The 19426-nt window shown below is 39.3% G+C and overlaps 1 protein-coding gene across 7 annotated transcripts in view; it reads left to right on the top strand.

The window, feature by feature from the left end:
- Positions 1–19426, top strand: part of ralgapa2 (Ral GTPase activating protein catalytic subunit alpha 2) — a 118136-nt gene that overhangs the window by 5550 nt on the left and 93160 nt on the right. For all 7 annotated transcript variants that reach the window (XR_015089285.1, XM_086049395.1, XM_086049394.1 and 4 more), the window contains exons 2-3: positions 13672–13782; positions 14228–14277. Coding sequence is in view for 6 of the 7 variants with exons in the window: in XM_086049395.1 (XP_085905521.1) it covers positions 13672–13782; positions 14228–14277 (161 nt within the window). In the remaining variant the exon portion in view is untranslated. The remainder of the gene's footprint in view (positions 1–13671; positions 13783–14227; positions 14278–19426) is intronic.

Here is a 19426-nt window from a genome sequence, read left to right as displayed (position 1 = left end):
CATAATATGTTGAATGCATTGTAATGAAGTCCCTAATACATTTGTTGTCATCAGCAACTCAATGTCAGATAAAAAGAAACATATACAATTCTGTAGTATTCCAGCAATATGACTTGAGGTGGTCACGTATTGAGGAAGACCTTTATTTGTAAAATGTGTTTTTGGAATTAAATTTAACACTGTTACTTGAATGTCACAATTTATATTAAAGGCATTTAGAGAAACGTCCACCAAAAAAGCTTTGTCCTCCTGTGTCAACTGACTCTAAATGGCCTTTGCAGTTAAATATTAAATGTCCCTGTGTGACTGATAGCATCTATGATGTGATGTTACCAGCTCCTTTTTTTTTTTTTTTCCCTGGCAAAAAAGGTTGGTGTCAACAGCAATTGGCTGGCGACAAGTTCAGGGTGTGTCCTGTGTCTCACCCAAAGTCAGTTGAGATAGGCGACTTTAGATAAAGATGAGGTGTTTTATATTTAGAATCGAAAGCAAGCTGAACTGATATTTATTAGCTCTTTTCATATTTTCAAGTACCACATTTTCTGTTTGCGTTGAACTTTCTTCCTTGGGCTTCTCTCCTTGGTTGATTTGTTAAGCACTCATGTGGGAGGAGTTTCACTCATATGCCTGTTCACTGACTTTGCAAGAAATTAATGATAGATACCGGTACTTAGTCTGCTATATTGCTTTAAAATACACCATTGTCCCCTCATCCAATCTGTGGCATCAAATACCTCTGTAATGCACTAATCTACTGGAAGCGAGTTGTTTCTTCTGCCATTATACTGCACCTGTCCTGAGTTCAATGTCATTTGTATTGCAACCCAAAGCAGAGGTCAAAACAAGACACTGGCTGACTGCATGTGTTTTTCTTTCCCATGTGTGCAGTTAAAGATAAAGCTAGTCTGTTTGTCTAGCGGTTGAGTAGTGCAGTGTGCATGTTGCTACCGCCAACACCACCACCACCATGTTTTTAGCGAAGGAAGGATTTCCTCCCAATGCTGTTGTTCCTGTGTGGACATGAAGCACTGATGAGTGATGCTGCAATGTGCAGTGAAATGACTACTGGGAAATGTGGCTCATGTTTATCAAAATCTACTCCCGGTATTCATTTTGCCATCGTGGACTATGTCTTGGAAAATGTGTAATGCCAGCAGATTTTTAATATGAAGTTATATTCTCATAGTATGTTCCAGACAGTATGACAGTAAAATAGTCAAAAAACAAAACAAATGATGAGGGGTGTAACGAATTATTGAAAATCAATTTAAAATAGATTTGTCCCGATTAATTGAAAAATCGATTTGATTAATCGAAAAATTGGGTTGCTTGGATTCTTCTAGAAAGTGATGTCTTGAAACGTTTTTTCATTCGAGATGCATAGCACATTTGGAATGTGTAGATCAAATTATGCGTGTGTGTTGAATTTGTGGACGGCTGCAGAACCACATTAGTGCACAGAGACAAGCATGGTAGCAATTTTTTAAAAAATCGAATCGAATCAGTGCTTGAGTGAATCGTTACACCCCTACAAATGACATACACACACGAATTGTAAAATTATTAACCCTTTATGACAGCAATTACATTTGTTCTTCAGTGCAACGATAATGCATTCAGATTATACAACACAGTGAAATATGGGGAACCTCCAAAACTGAACACCCTAAAGGTCAAAGTTCATACTGGAAACAGACTAATAATTTCATCTTCTTTTACTCTTTTGAGACACCACCAAAGAAGAATACCAGCGACGGCAAAAGAGTGGCTGAAAGACCCCGAATCTGAGTGTAATTGGCAATGTGTAGGTGTTGCAGAGGTCAGAGATTTAGGGAGGAACAAGGTAATGATGAGCCTCACTCAAAGTCAGTGTAACTATTGCAAGCACAGGTGCGATGAGTTGGATGGCCGGGGGGGTTATGAGGATGCGGGCCGCTGAGATCTACTGCAGTAGCTTTTCTTAGAGAACAAAGAGGAGTGTTGCAATAATCAAATCGGGAAGTTACAAAGACATTGACGCGGATGACTGAGTTCATGAAAGACATAAGATGGAAGACTGTGATTGGATGAGAGAGATGGTTGATATTGCAAAAGTGAAAATAAGTGGAGCGTGTGATGTTATTGATGTGAGCTTTGAATGATAATGTGTGATCTAGCATGACACAGACTCTTGACCTTAGGGCTGGAGCATACTGCGCAATTATCAATATGGAGAGGAAAAATTGGGCGCTTTGGAAAGGGTAAAACTTTGTGTCAATGACAATTTTGAAGAAATGATACAAGGACTTGATTTCATAAGTCTTTTATTACTGATGTTGATTTTGCCATTCTATACTGACAATGAAGAACACTAGAGAGAACACTATGTTGCAATCAATTGTCTTTCCCATCATCATTATATTTTTCCTCTTTGACATCACTGAAATATTTTTGTGGTGTTTATTTCCAGTGTGAAATTGAAAATGTCTTGTTAAAGTCCTACTTTCAATATCAAACCATTACAAAAAGAAAACAGGCAATGGGTTAGGGCTATTTTCAGAATGGCCCCATATTGTTTTTCTGCTCACTGAGCAGATCTGTAGGACAGAGTGCGAAAGCGGCTGCATGTTAATTTGCTGGTCATGCCTGGCTGGATTTGGCTGAGGTTGTTAATTACAGGTTCCCAGCAAAGCTCCCACTGCTTGTCTCACTGCAAGTAACGAAGAGTCAGAGGGACTGGGCAAATGGATATCCCTCACACTCTTTTGTTGCTCGAAGCCACTCGCACGCCTAGCCGTTGTCATCACATCACTGTGTTGACTGTGCAGAGTGAGAATGTTTATCTTAGGGAAATACTTAGCGATGCTCAAAGGAGGTATCCATCTTTCATCACAAAGAGATTAAAGAGGTTAAGAGCGACTAGTGAAGGACAATAATGACATCAGACAATTTAAGGGTCAGGATCCTAGGATCTGTTAGTATTACTTTATTTTAGAAACATATTCAGCAAATGTAACATTGCCACTTGGAAAGAATCAAAAACAATGTTTTACTTTTGCCTTGATGACACTAGAATAAGAACAGGTACGGAGACCCGCAAGGCCGCAACTAAACTGGCTCCAGGCCGGAATTGACAAACACTGGATTATCGATAAGATCCACCCTGGACGGTTCTGTTAACGGTCTTGGAGAAATTACTTAAATTAATATTCATGTTATTAAGGTTAGATCAGGGGTGTCCAGCTCCGGTCCTCAAGGGCCGCTTTCCTGCCTGTTTTCCAGCTCTCCTTTTGCTAACGATCATCAGGTGCGTTCCAGCAAGGATAGATGGAAAACAGCAGGACACCGGCCCTTGAGGACTGAGTTTGGACACCCCTGGGCTAGATGAAGGTTATTTTGTACCTTCTACCTCTTTTTTCTCGTTTGTAACTAACAATAAAAATGATTGGAACTATGTGGCCAGGATGGCTCAGTTTTCACAGCAAAACGCTATGTATATTTTGGAATATTATTTCTCTTCAGGAAAATGAAAAAAAGCATGCATTTTCAGTTGTATCAATTTGTTTTGGAGAAATCAGTAAATAACGGATTACTCTTGTAACGCCTCTTTCTGCCCTGCAATATGGGCACGCCCCCCCTTCTTCCACCCCATATCTTGGTGTGACGTCAGCGGAAGAACTGGACACAATTTATACAGTCTAAATCACTGAACATACATCGCTCATAATGTCCAAAAACTGCGCTCAATCAGAACCAAAATGTATGTGGACTCTACTTACGCCCACTTCAACCTCTGAAAATATCACAACGATAAGCCTCTCTATAAACACTCACTATAAGAGAATGAGGAAATTAGAAAACGAGGTGCTTACCTTTTTCCCCTCACACAGGCACGTTTTGCTTTTATAATAGTAATAATAAATGAGATTTATACAGCGCCCTTCAAGACACCTAATGACACTTTTATATCTATATAAATTTTCTTTTTAAAAAAACAGATCCGGTGGGATCCAAAAGCCCCAGCCCTGCTGAGAGTAAGCCAAGTAAGTGAGGCTTGCTTTAACTGCTAGAAGCTCACTGCTGTCGGTGACGCTAAGCCCCAGCTGTGCCTGGGCGAGAAGCCCCAGCACCCGCTGGAAAGAAGCCAGTGTTCGTCCCGTTAACCTCGGTTGCATTACCGGCACGAAGCTCACTGCTCTTGGCGATAGAAAGCCACAGCACCTGCCGGGGAGAAGCCAGTGTTCATCCCGTTAGCCTCGGCTGCGTTAGCGCCTGCAAGCTCACTGCCACAGGGCTGCCACATAGCACGACGGCGATTAGGTCCTTAACCCTGATAGCCAAGCCGAGAAGCAAAACATGCACTGTTAACTTTTTGGAGGCTTGCTGACCTGAGGTCTAGTGACAGTTATCAATCAATCAATCACATTTTATTTATATAGCACTTTTCATACATAAAAATGCAACTCAAAGTGCTTTAAAACATTCAAAGCAAAACATAGAATTAGTTAAGTCACATTTGCTTTTGTCTGCAATCCAGTACTTTGAATAATACAAATACTTTGAATTGTGCAAACGATGTTCATGATCAAATCGAAATGATGTTGCATGGGATACATTGTCGTCTACAACTATGTATTTTTCCCCCAATGCCTTTTTCAAATTAGAGTGACGACTGGCTCCATAGGAAAAATGTGTGGATGATAACAGCTGTGCATTTGTCTGTACATGACAATATGTAGCCCAAGGTAATGTTTTCCAGGGTTGCTCTTCAGTCTACTTGAATATTCAAAATAAATCGTGCCATTATAGTTACTTAAATCATTTGATGGATGTAGGGAAGCAGGGTCAACTGGGCATGCTTTCTTTGAGAGGAAATCGCAAAAAGGTGAAGCGATAAGCACAACACTGAGGCTCTCAACAAGGTCCTCTGTGAGGCCCAAGTGAATGCTGAGATCACTTCTTACTCTGCTCTTTTGTGAAAGTCAACACGGACTTAAGAAGAACTTCAGCCTCTTCTTTTAGCCTGATAATTTATGTGTACTATCAGCTAAGAGTCTGTATGTAATGTTGATGTCTTGATTGAAGTTGGTGTATTGTTTGGATAAATAACAACAAAATATTCCATGAATTGTATAAAATGTCTAAAGCTACAGTCAACCTCTGGACAACTTGTAACATTGCAACATATAATTATTGGGTTATCGTTGTTATCTAAACTCTGTAAGACACACCTCTTCAAAAAAGGAGTATAGTAATGGAGCAGCTATACAATAGTACTGGAGGTCCCCAAGATACGAACACATTGGGTTCCAAGAGTCTGTTAATCCACTCGTTTTTAGCCATCTCTTGGGGCGGCCAATTTGTCTTCTGTCGACTGAAAATGACATTACAACTGCTCACAACGACCAATCACGGCTCAGATTCAGAAAACCGGTCAGCCGTGATTGGTCGTTGTTAGCGGTTGTGATGTCATTTTCAGTCAGCCCCCAGAGATGGCTAAAAACGAGTGCATTTTGCTGCTTAATTTATATTCCACAAATGCAAAATTAATCAGAATGTTTCAACTAGTAGGTCTGCTGCGAACATATTCTTGAAAAAAATATGTTTGGGTTGACTTCCGCTTTAATGGGAAAGTCAACCCAAACATATTTGTTTCAATAACATGTTCTATGCAAGCCCATTAGTTGAAACAAGGCATTCTGATAAATATTGCATTTGTGGAATAAGAGTTAATCCACCCGTTTTTTTTGCCATCTCTGGGGGCAGCCATTTTGTCGCTTATGTTGACTGAAAATGATATCACAACTACTCAGGGCTCAGATAATGACCAATCACGGCTCACCTGTTTTCTGAAGCTGAGCCGTGATTGGTCGACCGCCGGAATGTAATGACGGAAGCACTTTAAAAGGATGAGGACGGACTGGGTCGTAGGACGATTTTTATGAATAAGGACCTAGGGACAAGGGTGGAAGGGTACCCCGGTCACGGACGGAGGACGGACCGGCAAAAAAACGGTGTAGTGCTCGTTTGTCTAGGCTACTCAACTCAAAGACCAGTGTGAAGTCACCGGCTCAAGATCTGCAATAACAAACAAAACATCTTTCTTATAATTGTAAGTGATACCAGTTTGTGGCCATGTGAACAAGTTCTTTTCGCCTGCCTGCTGCATGGAGGTAACCTGAACTTCCTCTCCAGGACCTGGCCCACATATGGCACTCCATCATAGGTCATAATGCCAAACTTGCTCCTCAAGTCTAGAAGAGGTTTCACTTTTATTGGCTCAAGGGGACTCAAAGGACCCTCAGTGGTGCCCCTCGAGGCTACTTTTACCGGGTTAGGGTTATCCTAACCATTGATGTAACACAGTCATTTGCTTTTGTGAAGTATTGAAGGATTTTTGTATGATACGTGAGCAAAGACTTTGATGTGGACAACTGGCGACCAGCGACTACTCAATGCTTACGTCAAAATGGCGTCACAAGTCAAAATGGCGGTCAAGTCGGTGAAAACAAACTCTTTACTCATTGAAAAGCATTGAACTTTGGGTCGTTGTCATTTGATTTGTAATTTTTTTTACTACATTTATATTGATAATGATGCAAACTGGTTAAAGTTATGGTTGGACTATCCAACCCCACAACAACATCGAGGCATAATTTCTCATAATTTGATTTTTTTATGCTAGTCACAGGCAAGAGCAATACAATACAGTGGTTTTTTTTCACCGACTAAGGCGCGTTGCATCGTGAAATTCACGGATGTATGGAATTGTCACTAAATTAGCTTTTTTAGTGTATTAAATTAGCGATTGAACATGATTTTCGGGTGGTGTTGTGTTGAAGTTAGTGTGCAACACCGTATGATGTTGTACGGTTGAAGTTCCTATAACTGCTTTGTTCCCGTCCCCTGATATGGGCTTCCGCCATTTAGCCGCGCTGGAAGGAAGTGCTTTCACCGTTTGCCAAATGCGGAAACTGGTTTTGCATATACTGTATTACCAGCAGTCCAAAAATATTAGGACCCAATTTTAGTGCATTGCAGTGCAGTTCTCTTCCAAACACAAACACATATTTTTTTGGATTGCTATTACATATTAAGGTAATTCTCCCTATGTGTGTACTGTATGACATTTTTAACAGACAGAAACATCCATATATTCTGTATGACCTTACAAACTGCTATTACATCAGAGCATCAACATTTTCATTTGAACATCCACAGTCTCCTTTTATCATAATTTGTGTTTAGACCTACTGCCGTGTGTTTTGCAAAAGCCCACTTCAAACTGGGTCAAATTACATTGTCATGATTTTTTTTTTTTGAAACCTACCAGTCTTCTATGATTAATAACAAGGAATAGACCAAATCTTTGTGGTGGTGGTGGCTGTTTGTTTTGCACAGCACATCAAAAACCAGTTTGTCTAGTTTCGCTTACTTTGCCAATGTGGCCCTCTAACCTGCCATCGGTTGGATCTGCCTGCCTTATTTTTAACTAAAAAGTAATTCTGGATTATTTTTAGGTAAACATTTGCGAATATGACAGAGATAATCAACTTTAACACCAAATTAACAAAAACAATGTTTTTGGTGACATTTTAGGCTCTTGTCTTGATCATAATAAAATGATAGTAATACATTTGTTGAACTACCACATTTAACTGATCATATATCGACGATAATGTTGATGTTCCGTGAGACTGAAAATGTTATTTGCGACACCTGACAAGATCCTCAGCACATACCGCCTAACGCAGCATTACCTTAATGTCCATCATATGATGACTTTAAAATTACTACTTTTTTCTTTGAATATAACGACTTGCCTCTCACGTGTTTCTTTTTTGTTACATGTACAACTTTTTGTTGAGAAGCATTCATGCTGTGTTTGGTACAAGAAGTTGATAAGAAGAGAAGTTGAGAAGCATTCATGCTGAGTTTGGTACAGAAAGTCGTTTTATAATTAGGCTCTACACCGATCTGACCGGCTGGATCGGCCGACTTTTTGCACTTTTTTTGATCAGCCGTAATATTTTTCATTTGCCGATCAATGATGTCACTGAAAAGATTTAGGTGCGTCAATATAACTTTCATTGCTGCACGGAAATCTGCTCGTCTGCTTGTGTGGTCCTTGTGTGGGTTTGCTTATTTTAATTTCCTTTGTGGTACGATACTGTAAATACATTGTGTCAAATGAATGAAGTAGCAACCGTATCAATGTTTAAAGGTTGGGAAGCGATTTTAGTGGTAGCAGCTGAAACAGCATCGATCTCCCTTGTCATTCCAGCAGGCATACTGGCCGTCTTGTCACTGTCACAGCACACTCGGTGATCCTTTTGTTGTCTGTTAGTGTGTATTTTGACTTGGAAACACCACTCCATGTTGGGCAAAGCCTACAGATAGTCATCAGGGTCTTCTAAGTTTTGGATTACGCTACGTAAAGACGTTTACGGGAAGCGAACTAACCACAAGCATAGCAAGTGAATTATTATTCATTTGTCAAACACGCACACACACACACCCACACACACACACACACACATTTTCAAAGAGCGTAACTCTGTTAGCCCCGTTAACCTGTTAACAGCTACATATGACAACAACTCAAAAGGGAACACCATGACAGAGCACATCTTGCATTGTAAGCAATAGTCCGGTAGGCTCCATAATGTCGATTACGCAAATAATGACGCCACAATGCACACTTTCCATTGCCCATAATTATACGGTTTTGGAGTTCTTTAAACTAACCTTAGCTCAAGTAACCTCTCTGATTTGATTCTTTAAAAGAGTCCTCTTTGTCTGATTTCAACAGATGGAAGGATTCCTTTGCTCTCTCCTCATCTCCATTTTGGCAATAGCGTGGAGCCACCTGCAGTGTCAGCAAGCACAGGGCTAATGCTAATGAGGGTTTTAATATCAGGGGCTCTTTGCTTGTGGTTTGAGCATGACATTGCATATCAATAATGCAGGTGGTGTAAATGTCTCACACTGCCAGCTTCGCCGATTGCTAAATATGGTTCGGACATGAAATATGTATGTATAAAAAAAATGTTGATTGCGTGTGCTTAACTAAGCATTAAGTGAAAGGTCAATATAGTAGCCTGATGGCTGGCGTGTAAATAGATCATTGGCTGCTTCAGCTCACCACAGCAGATGACCTTCGCCCTCTCTGCAAACAAGCCCAGTGTGCACACTGCGAGTGCTTGTCTGTCATATCCAGTTCAAAGGCAGTTCACGGGAAAGCAAAAAAAAAAAAAAAAGATGCACTAATTATTCATCAGAAGATCAGCATAATACCTCTTTGCCTACCAGATGGCTTCCTTCTGTGGAATTATAATCACCACCATGTCACGGTTTCATAGTAAGCAGTAGTTACATCTTCTAACATCAACAACAATAACGTCATTATTGCCCACAGTGAGACCCTCTGTGGTTAGCAGGATACTATTTGTGAGAATTTCACATTTATTTAGTAAGAGGTAGGAAAATAATGTCATCACCTTTGCACCGCTATTGGCATGGGACATTTATTCTAGAGTTTATGTGAGAGTGATGTCTAATAAAAATACTTTTGGAGCAGAACAGGACATTATACAGTTCATGGGCCAAATAAGGCCTGTCCACAGTCTCTGAGCAGATTGTAGTGCTTTATTTTAAAAGTTGGGCTTTTATTTTGAAAGTATCTCTTATCTAATCAACAGATTAATCAATAATTGAAAAATCGTTAGTTGCAGCCCTGTTAAATATTTGTCCATATTTTTGCCAAGTTTGAAGTCAATTGGTCGATGAACAGAGTAGTGAAAAAATTGTTATCGTTTAACACTACTATTGTTATTACAGAGAGAAACTGAAGGTAAGCCGCTCAATTCCTCAATCTCTTATAGTGAATGCATGGAGAGGCTTATCGTGATATTTTCAGAGGTTTAAGTGGAGATGTCCATATAAATATGGTGGCGATTAATCACGTTTTCGGACCTTATAAGCAACATAAGTTGAGCGTTTCTGAATGTACTACCGGTAATTCTCTCCAGTTACTTATCATCTGTCTGATTTTTGAGGAAAAAAAAGATGAAAATAATAATAAAAGGCCCAATGCCAATATATGCCAAATACTTTAGGTACATGCCTCAGCTTCAGAAAACAGGTGAACCATGATTGGTTGTTACCTGAGCCCTGAGCAAATGTGATGTAGTTTTCAGTTGACAGCAAGTGACAAAATGGCCACCCCCTGAGATGGCAAAAAAACGGGTGGATTTTGCTGCTTAACCCATGTTACATGAATGCAATATTAATCAGAACGCCGTGTTAAAACTAGTGGAGGCGCATACATATTATGGTAAAGGAAATGTTTGTGTTGACTTTGTCTTTAAGCATTAAATTATATAATTTAGGCAGCATGACCAGAGTTACTGTTAATTCCCATCTGTCTGACTGGTAAAACACAATTACCCTTACACTATATACAGTTGCTTACAGTGTCCCCTTTGAATACTGCAGTGCCCTGCAAATAACCTGTTATTTCAAAAGTCTATACTATCAAACTGGTAGCCCCATGAATTAATCAGTGGCTAAGAAGTAATCCTCAGTTTAAAAAAGGGTCATGACCCCTGATCAATTTTATTTTTAAAGAACAGATAGAATATCTGATCAAATAAACAAGTGCCACATTAAGTTAAACTAAATAAAATAATACAATAATCATTTGAAATGTTCTACTTTAGCCTAAAATAAATGTTGTACCGTAAAACAGCAAAAATCTGCAGCTCAGCAATAATTACAAAGACTTATTACCGCATTTCCCGCACTATAAACCACTACATTTTTCTAGGTTTTGAACCATGCGGCTTATAGAACGGTGGGGCTATTCTGTGGATTTTTTTTCCATCGCTAGGGGCGCTCTAACCAGAATTACAATACAACACAATCGCCATTAACAGGATGTGACTGCAGGTGGAGGAGTTCCACAGGCGAGCGCGCTATACACTAGGTTATGCATTAGGTGGTATGCGAAAGCAGAGCAATATAGGGGGAAGTTATTAGCTGACAAACTAGTGGCAGCGGGCAGTGAAATGAAGATAAGCGCTGTTTCTTTTCTCTTGGTTCTGTTCCATTTTAATCAGCAAAGTTGCTGCCGTGTTAAAAGGCAATGTTAGGAAAGAATGTATGTTCAGTTACATACATGTACATTTACAGTTGAAAATCTTTCTTTATATGCAGTAAATATCTCATTTTTCAACATAGAAGAAGACGACTTCATGGGTTTCAGCGAAGATGATTAAAGTGACTTGTGATTTCAAACACAGGGGAAATTAAGATAAATAAATACTGGTTATTTTCTCATGGTTCTTTCTGTTCCGTTTTCATCAGCAAAGTTGCTGCCATGTTAAAAGGCACTGTTAGGAAAGAATCTGTTCGGATACATACATGTACATTTACTGTTCAAAATTGTTCTGTAAATGCAGTAAATATCAAATTTTTCAACATACAGAAGGTGCGGCTTATATATGGGGTTTTTTTTTTTCATATATATTTTTTTTAATGGAGTGGGTGTGGCTTATATAAAGGTCCATCTTATAGTCCGGAAAATACGGTAAATTAAATTACATACATACAGTACATTATACAGGACAACTGTCAACTTCATCCAGCCAGCCAGAAACAAAAACTTGTCTCTTACTTACTGTATACTTACTTGCCATTGGCTTTTTTTTTTTTTTTTTTTTTTTTTTTTTTTTTCAAAAATTCATTTTTAATGTGATGACAGCAACACATTCCAAAAAAGCTATGACAGGGTCAACAAAAGATTGGGAAAGTTGAGGAATGCTAAAAATAACAAAATATAAAAGACACCTGTTTGGAACATTCCACAGGTGAGCAGGTTAATTGGAAACAGGTGAATGTCATCCCCGAGAGGCTCAATTTTTCACAAGTCAGGATGGGGCAAAGTTCACCACTTGGTGAACTGCCTAAACAAATAGTTCACCAGTTTAAGAACAACATTTATCAAGGTACGGTAAAATTGTAAGGAGTTTAGAGACTGCATGATCCATGGTCCATAATATCATCAAAAAATTAGGACAAATCTCTGCATGTACACTGCAAGGCCTAAAGCCAACATTGAATGCCCATGACTTTGATCCCTCAGGCGGTACTGCATCAAAAACCAGCATCATTGTGTGAAGGATATTGCCACGTGGGCGCAGGAACCTTTCAGAAAACGATTGTCAGTTAACACAGTTTGGCACTACTTCTACAAATGCAAGTTGAAAGAAACTCTACCATGTAAAGCGTAAGACATATATCGACACCATACAGAAATGCTGTCAACCGCCTTCTTTTGGCCTTAGCTCATCTGAGATGGACTCACGCAAAGTGGAACGTGTGCTGTGGTCTGACGAGTCGACATTTCAAATTGGTTTTGGAAATCATGGAATTTTTGTCCTCTGGGCCAAAGCGGAAAAAACACCAGCTGGATTTTTATCAGCGCAAAGTTCAAAAGACAGTCTGTTAAGGAAAAGGGGGTGTTCATGCTCTTGACATGGGTAACTTGCATATCTGTGAAGGCACCATCAAAACTGAAAGGTACTGCACATATGGGTTTTGGAGCTTAATATGCAGCCATCCAACCAATGCCTTTTTCAGGTACGTCCCTGCTTATTTCCACAAAACAATGCCAAGCCACATTCTGCACGTTACACCAGTGTGGCTTCTTAATAAAAGGGTGTGATGATTCTTAATAAAAGGGTGTGAGTACTAGACTGGACTGCCAACAGGCCAGACCTGATTTAGAGTGTGTGGTGTGTTATGAAGCGTAAAATATGACAACAGAGACCCCGGACTTTTGAGCGACTAAATTTATAAATCAAGCAAGAATGGAAGAGAATTTCACCTACAAAGCTTAAACAATTGGTGTCCTCATACTCTTATTTACTGTTGTTAAAAGGATAGGTGATGTAACATTGGTAAACATGCCTCGGCTCCAGCTCTTGTGGAATGTGTTAGTCATCAAAATTAACTAATTCACTGCCAGACATTTTCAGACCTTCTTTTACCCTCAAGTTTGACATTTTTTGAAAAAAAATATAAATAAATTCCTGGGATTGAATGGCTGGACTATGAAAAATCAAGTAAATTCGTCAATGGCAATGAATGAGTTAAAATGAGTGAATATTTGCAAAACATAGTTGTGCTGCGATTAATGAATGACGTCACACCATCACAGATGTGTCGGGCCATCAAAAGAAGCGTTCACAAAAAAAAAAAAGAAAACATTTTTGAGGAGGTTGCGAGAGACAACTGGCCGCCATCAAGCCCTATCAATCTAGTATACTGTATATTGTGGTTTATAATCATACTAATTTCATATATACCTATGGCAAAAAGGTGAAGCATGGAGAGTCTTAATCACTGAAAGGCACAAAAACCCTATATAGCTCTATTTATAATTTCTTGTGTAACTCAAAATGTTGTTTCCCAATAAAAACACGAGCGACTTCAGCTTTTCTGTCGCAGCAAGTTGGTACACTTTGTGCGCAGTCGTCAATTGCCAGATGTGCGGGTCGGAGTCGTCGACTGTATTTTTTATGCAATTGTCCAGTCATGTTCGTCCATGTTGCTTGATGTGCTGCAGGCCTGCGACAACCAAATTATGTTTTACTACATTGCATTTATGATTTCCTTTCTCTTTTACAGATATCATTGACAAGAGTGAGCTGAAGCTATTCTTCGAGAGCAATGGTTCACAGATCTATTTTATCTTCTATGAGAATTTCATTACACTGGAAAGCAACTTAAAACAAAAAGGTGGGTTCAACCTTTTTCTTGTTTCTAAATCTAACTCTCCACTTGAACCCCATCATGTACCACAGAAATTCATTCAACTATCTCCCTGCTGTCTGTATTATCCACCCATCATCCAAATCGCTTGTGTCATAAAAATGAGTTAATTTTCCTCTCATCTCCCACCAGTGTAGCATTGTAAGTTATTGTTAAGTTATGGCAATCTAGTCAAAAACATAGTTGGACTTAATGATTTTCACTGTTTAATAGGACTTTCCACAACATTAGGTGCACTATTGTATGTTGAAGCCGAAGAACCTGTTAAGTTATTAACCTGTTATTGTTAAGTTATAGCAATCTAGTCAAAACATAGTTGCACTTAATGATTTTCACTGTTTAATAGGACTTTCCACAACATTAGGTGCACTATTGTATGTTGAAGCTGAAGAACCTGATTTGCTTTTCTCAGGGATCAAGTCTCAAAGGGAGGAGCTGGACTCCATCCTGTTTATTTTTGAAGTAAGTTGCTTTTTTTCTATTACCGGTACTTCAAAACGTTTATAAAATATGCTGATGCTTCAATATTAGAGTTAGTGTTATCCCTCAGTTCACCTGAAACGGTGGAAACAAATCAACTGGGTGCTTTAGAGGTAAGAGGGGGCTGAGCTCAATCATTTTCTAGCTTAACTTGGTGTGATGGCCCTTCCCCCTATTTCACGGAGCAGTTATGTTGCGCATGCAGGTTAAAGTCCTCCACCCTGTTTTTCCATCTGACTGCAAAGACAGCTCCAGTGTCCAATACAAATACTTAGCTCTCCAGTTACATTTACTCAAGGAAGGGCTAAAAGGGTGGCAGAATATCAAATTGGGTCCAAAGCATTGATATCAGTCTTGAGTATGTATCGTACTCTCAGGACTAGTGGGAGACATTTTTAGGAATGTTCCTTGCTTTTGGTTAAACATTGTGGTTGTTGCAAATACCTTTTAATAAATAAAGTAAGAAAGCCATAAATCAATATCAGTTTGTCCAGAACATGAATTTTTACCAACATAAATTACAAAGAAACATAACTTCACTCGGGACTTTTACTCATTCACTGCCATTGACGGATTTAATTATCTTTTCACAGTCCAGCCATTCAATCCAAGGAATTTACTTTTTTTTTCAAATGTTAGGGTAAAAAAAAGTCTGAAAATGTCTGGCAGTGAATGAATTAAGCAGCTTGTCTTTTGTACTTCTCCAGTTTTCCTCCAGACTCTGGACCTTGATTTCCCAATGAAATTCAAAATTGACTTTCATCTTTCACAGATGAGTTTGGACCACTGGGCAACAAATCAGTACTTTTTCTCATTAGGCTAGCACAGACACTTCTGGTGTTGTTTTTGCTTCTGGAGTGGCTTGACGTGGGTATTCTTCAGCTGTGGCCCATGTCATGCAGATGTCTGTATGTGGTGGTTCTTGATGTACTGACACAAGCCCCAGTCCACTACTTCTGATGCTCAGTTGTTTAAATTTGTAGATGGAAAAACAGATCACAGACATGACACAAAGCAAAAGCAATTTCAAATGGCAACTTTCTGGCATGAAGAAACACTAAAAAAAATGATTAATTTTGCATTTGTGGAATATAAGTTAAGCAGCAAAATGCTCTCGTTTTTAGCCATCTCTCGGGGCGGCCATTTTGTCTTCTGTCGACTGAAAATGACATCACAACTGCTCACAACGACCAATCACTGCTGACCTGTTTTCGGAATCTGAGCCGTGATTGGTGATTGGAGTGTGATGTGTATCTATTTCGATTAGGACAACAAATATATTACTCTGACATATTTGGCATTTAGACTTTTAGAAAAACTTGGTAGGAAAAAAATCATCCTAAATTGTCCTTCAATGTTCTTACTGCCACAACAAGAATCTCCTGAACTGTACGCACACTCACAAGTTGACCTCTAACTAAAGCATTAATTCTTGCCTGCTGCATATGTATGAAGTTTTTTCAAGCAGAACTAATATTGAATGCAGTTTAACCGTCGCTTGCCCCCTTTTTGCTCCTGTCTGCGGTGACGTGCTTTTTACTCATTTACTCAGAAGATAAGCGTTGAATGGTATATACAGGACAAATACGTCATTTGGTCCTAAAATCTGCTAAATTGAGTATACATTCTTTACACCATATTAGATCACTTTGTTATATTATAGATCGTGATAATGTGACAGAATTAAGTATTACAAGTGACATCAGCCTTTTTCCTCTATTAGTGTGGGTGGATGTAGTTGGTCTTGATAAAACAAAACCATGTACCGGTAGAGGGAATCAACCCAAACATATTTTTTTCAACAATATGTTCTATGTAAGCCTACTAATTGAAACAAGGCATTCTGATTAGTATTGCGTTGGTGGAATATGAGTTAAGCAGCAAAATCCACCTGTATAATCAGCCATCTCAGGGGGCGGCCATTCGTCATTTCTGTCGACTGGAAATGACATCACAACTACTGAGGGCTCAGGTAACGACCAATCACGGCTCAACTTCAGACAACAGGTCAAACGTGATTGGTCCTTACCTGAGCCCTGATTAGTTGTGATGTCATTTTCAGTTGACAGAAGTGACAAAATGGCTGCCCCCAGAGATGGCTAAAAACGGGTGGATTAACTCTTATTCCACAAACGCAATATTTATCAGAATGCCTTGTTTCAAGTAGTGGGACTGCATAGCACATATTCTTGAAAAAAATATGTTTGGGTTGACTTTCACTTTAATGTAGGACATTCCCTGAGTACCTCCTGTAAACTGGAATTACATAGTACTCTTGCCACACTAAGAGGGGACAACAATTATTTCATGCTCCCTTGCACATTTGCATTAAAATCTGGTTGACACCGTAGACACAATTTATCTCTTCTCTGTGTTTGCTTCGCACACCTTTGCAGAGACTACTCTGCTGTCATTATAAAGTATGTGACCCTATTTCTTGGGGTGCCGGAGGCTAGCATAATACCGCTGTATGGTCTTGTTTGTGTGATGGGTGTCTAGAGAGAGGCAGGCTTTTGTGTTAAATGTGCTGGAACACCCCAACCCCCACAGGCACTACCATCCATTCACATTGACTTTCCTAATTTAGTGCCATAAAAGCATGCGCTTTTATCTTGCCATACAGCAACTTTTTCAAAAAGGGTGAAAACCTTTTTATGACAGTGCAACTTTGCATTTTTGGGATATTGTTGGGGTTTGGTTGAAAATAATCCAGCCAGAACTGTCATTCATTGTTGTTGTTTTGGGACTAAATTTGTATTTTCAGCCGAGTTTGAAGCTAAAGCCTCAATACCACCAAGAGGTACAGTTCCTTTTGGCTAACTACTGTATTTTAAATCCTTAGGTGGATTGTGTTTTCACGAAGGGTGTGTAGGTGAGATACCAATCACTCTGTAAATGTGACGACAGACCCACACACCACAGTGTAACCCATAAATGAGTAAAACAAAGAGGAGCTTGTCACAGGGAATACAGGAAAATAATGGATAGAAGAACATCTCTAGCCTAATGCCGGTTACCTTGTGGCTCTTTATTCCAAAAGAAATACCAGCTTAGTTTCACATTTTGTACCCATTCAATTACTGTTATCCAATCAATAGCCTATAGTTGTGTTCCATGGTGGTACAGAGCTTTTTTGCTGAGTTCTTGTGACCATAATTCCTCAAAAATCAACGATGCTAAGCAAGTGGTGTTAGTAGAAGAATATGCAAATAAAAAATATATATACAGAAACTTACAGACTCTAAAATGTCCCAATACGTGAGCATGTCACCTGGCAGTGAGCAGCCTGGGAATACAAAGTCATTAGTTGTCAGTCAGTGTTACTCATTTTTTTGGAATGTGTCAAGGAACCGTACGTAGTACCTGGAGAAACCATCACAAGCACGGGGAGAACATGCAAACTCCTTATAAGATAGCACCCGGGTACAAACTCCTGACTCCTGACATTTTTATATATATTATTAAAATAAACTAATTTACATTTTGAACTGCTTGGTTGTTGTTTTTTTACCCCATATACAATTTCCTGGGGCCTCACTTGCATAGGGTTCCTAGTAAAAGTATGCCTATGCACAAAAGCAGAAAATGGTGTACCAAAAAAAAAGACTAAAATCAATGTGTACACTTTTACATGACATTTTCTCGATAATTGTCAGCACTTGGGAACCCGCATGAGGATCTTGCCCTCTACATGCCCAAATCTATCCATATATTCTCAAAGCAAAGCACTAAATGGATATGAATGCACCTGAATGCTGGCCAATGCTTTGTGAAGGGTGAATCATGACAGCAATGCTTATCAACTCGGTGGAAACGAGAAAGGAAATACAGTGGACCCCCATGGTTCATGTTCACAGATTTTTTTTTTTACCAATATTGTTTTGTGTGTAGAGTTTTCTGGTTTTATTTTTCTGTTTTGTACGTATGATCATCAGTACGTCCCATCAGTCTTTTAAAAATTAGAAGTGACCCCTGAGCAAATAAGTTTTCTCACGCCTTGTTTAGTCTGTGTGGTTGACAGCTAATGATAGCAACTTCCGGTAGCTGCTGATTGGCTAGCCACTAAAGGTATTGTCATGATGGTAAATGTTGTACAGTATTGATTTTGTTTTGGCGTTACGGTTAAAGTAAATAGATGCAAAAGGCCAAAATGTAGATAGACATTAAATTGCAGAATGTCAAAGAAATACTGTAATGTATTTTTCCAGTCAGCTGTTTTTGCAGTCACAAGACAAGCCTGAACTCTGTCAGGCAACTCCAGTCTCCAAGCTTGAGAGACTCCAGTGTGTTTACACTCCCATATGCCTGTACTTGACCTTATCATCTGACTGCCTAAAAGCAGCTTGATCCCTGTGCCACCATGAATGTGGGACATAGGAAACTTGCACATGCAAAAAAAAAAAAAAAAAAAAACCTTAGGGAAGTTTGTGCATATCCATTTCCCTTGATTTTCTCTACAGGATACCACCTTACCATGACCCATCCGGATTTGACTCAGCAATCTGAATTTCCCAGGTCAACTTCTCTTGAATTTTCTAGTCTAGATTGAATAGTTGACTTGACTGTGTCATAGAGTGCCATGGATCCCAAACTAGAGTCAGTTGGCGTACACAAAATATATATATATACCGGTGTGTGTATGTGTATGTATATATGTCCCTGCATCCATCCAACATTTGTAGCTCTCATCAGGGCTGCTCGATTATGAAAAAAGCATATACACAAAAGGCGACACAGATGCGCAGTTTGGATTCATAACAATGAACAAAACTGTTAGGAGCACAGTACACAGAAAAATGCGGAATATGAACACCTAATTATAAACTATTCAGGACCATTAATGAAACATGACTTGCCACACTGTTCATGTGAAGCAGAGTGAACGACGGGAGTTGTGAAACTCTGCTTGCCGGTTGGCGGTCAACCTCTGTCACTGCCAGAGGAGTTCATTATCCATTTTACAGAGCATAATTTGTAGTCACCTTAAAGATTTGTCTTCCCATATCCTGCAATATGTGCGCAGAGCCTGTATGTTTTTCATGCAGTGGACACATAGCCAAAAACAAATACCATCACTGCTCGTACACCATATCAAAAGCCTCATCAAACAGTCACATATGTGCTGCTAATC

The sequence above is a fragment of the Filicampus tigris genome, chromosome 13 (genome assembly GCF_054856515.1).
Source record: "Filicampus tigris isolate MCC_2025a chromosome 13, RoL_Ftig_1.0, whole genome shotgun sequence".
In the NCBI taxonomy this organism is placed as follows: Eukaryota; Metazoa; Chordata; class Actinopteri; order Syngnathiformes; family Syngnathidae; genus Filicampus; species Filicampus tigris.
The sequence above is the reverse complement of the archived record's forward strand: the minus strand, read 5'-3'. Positions and strand labels throughout refer to the sequence as shown.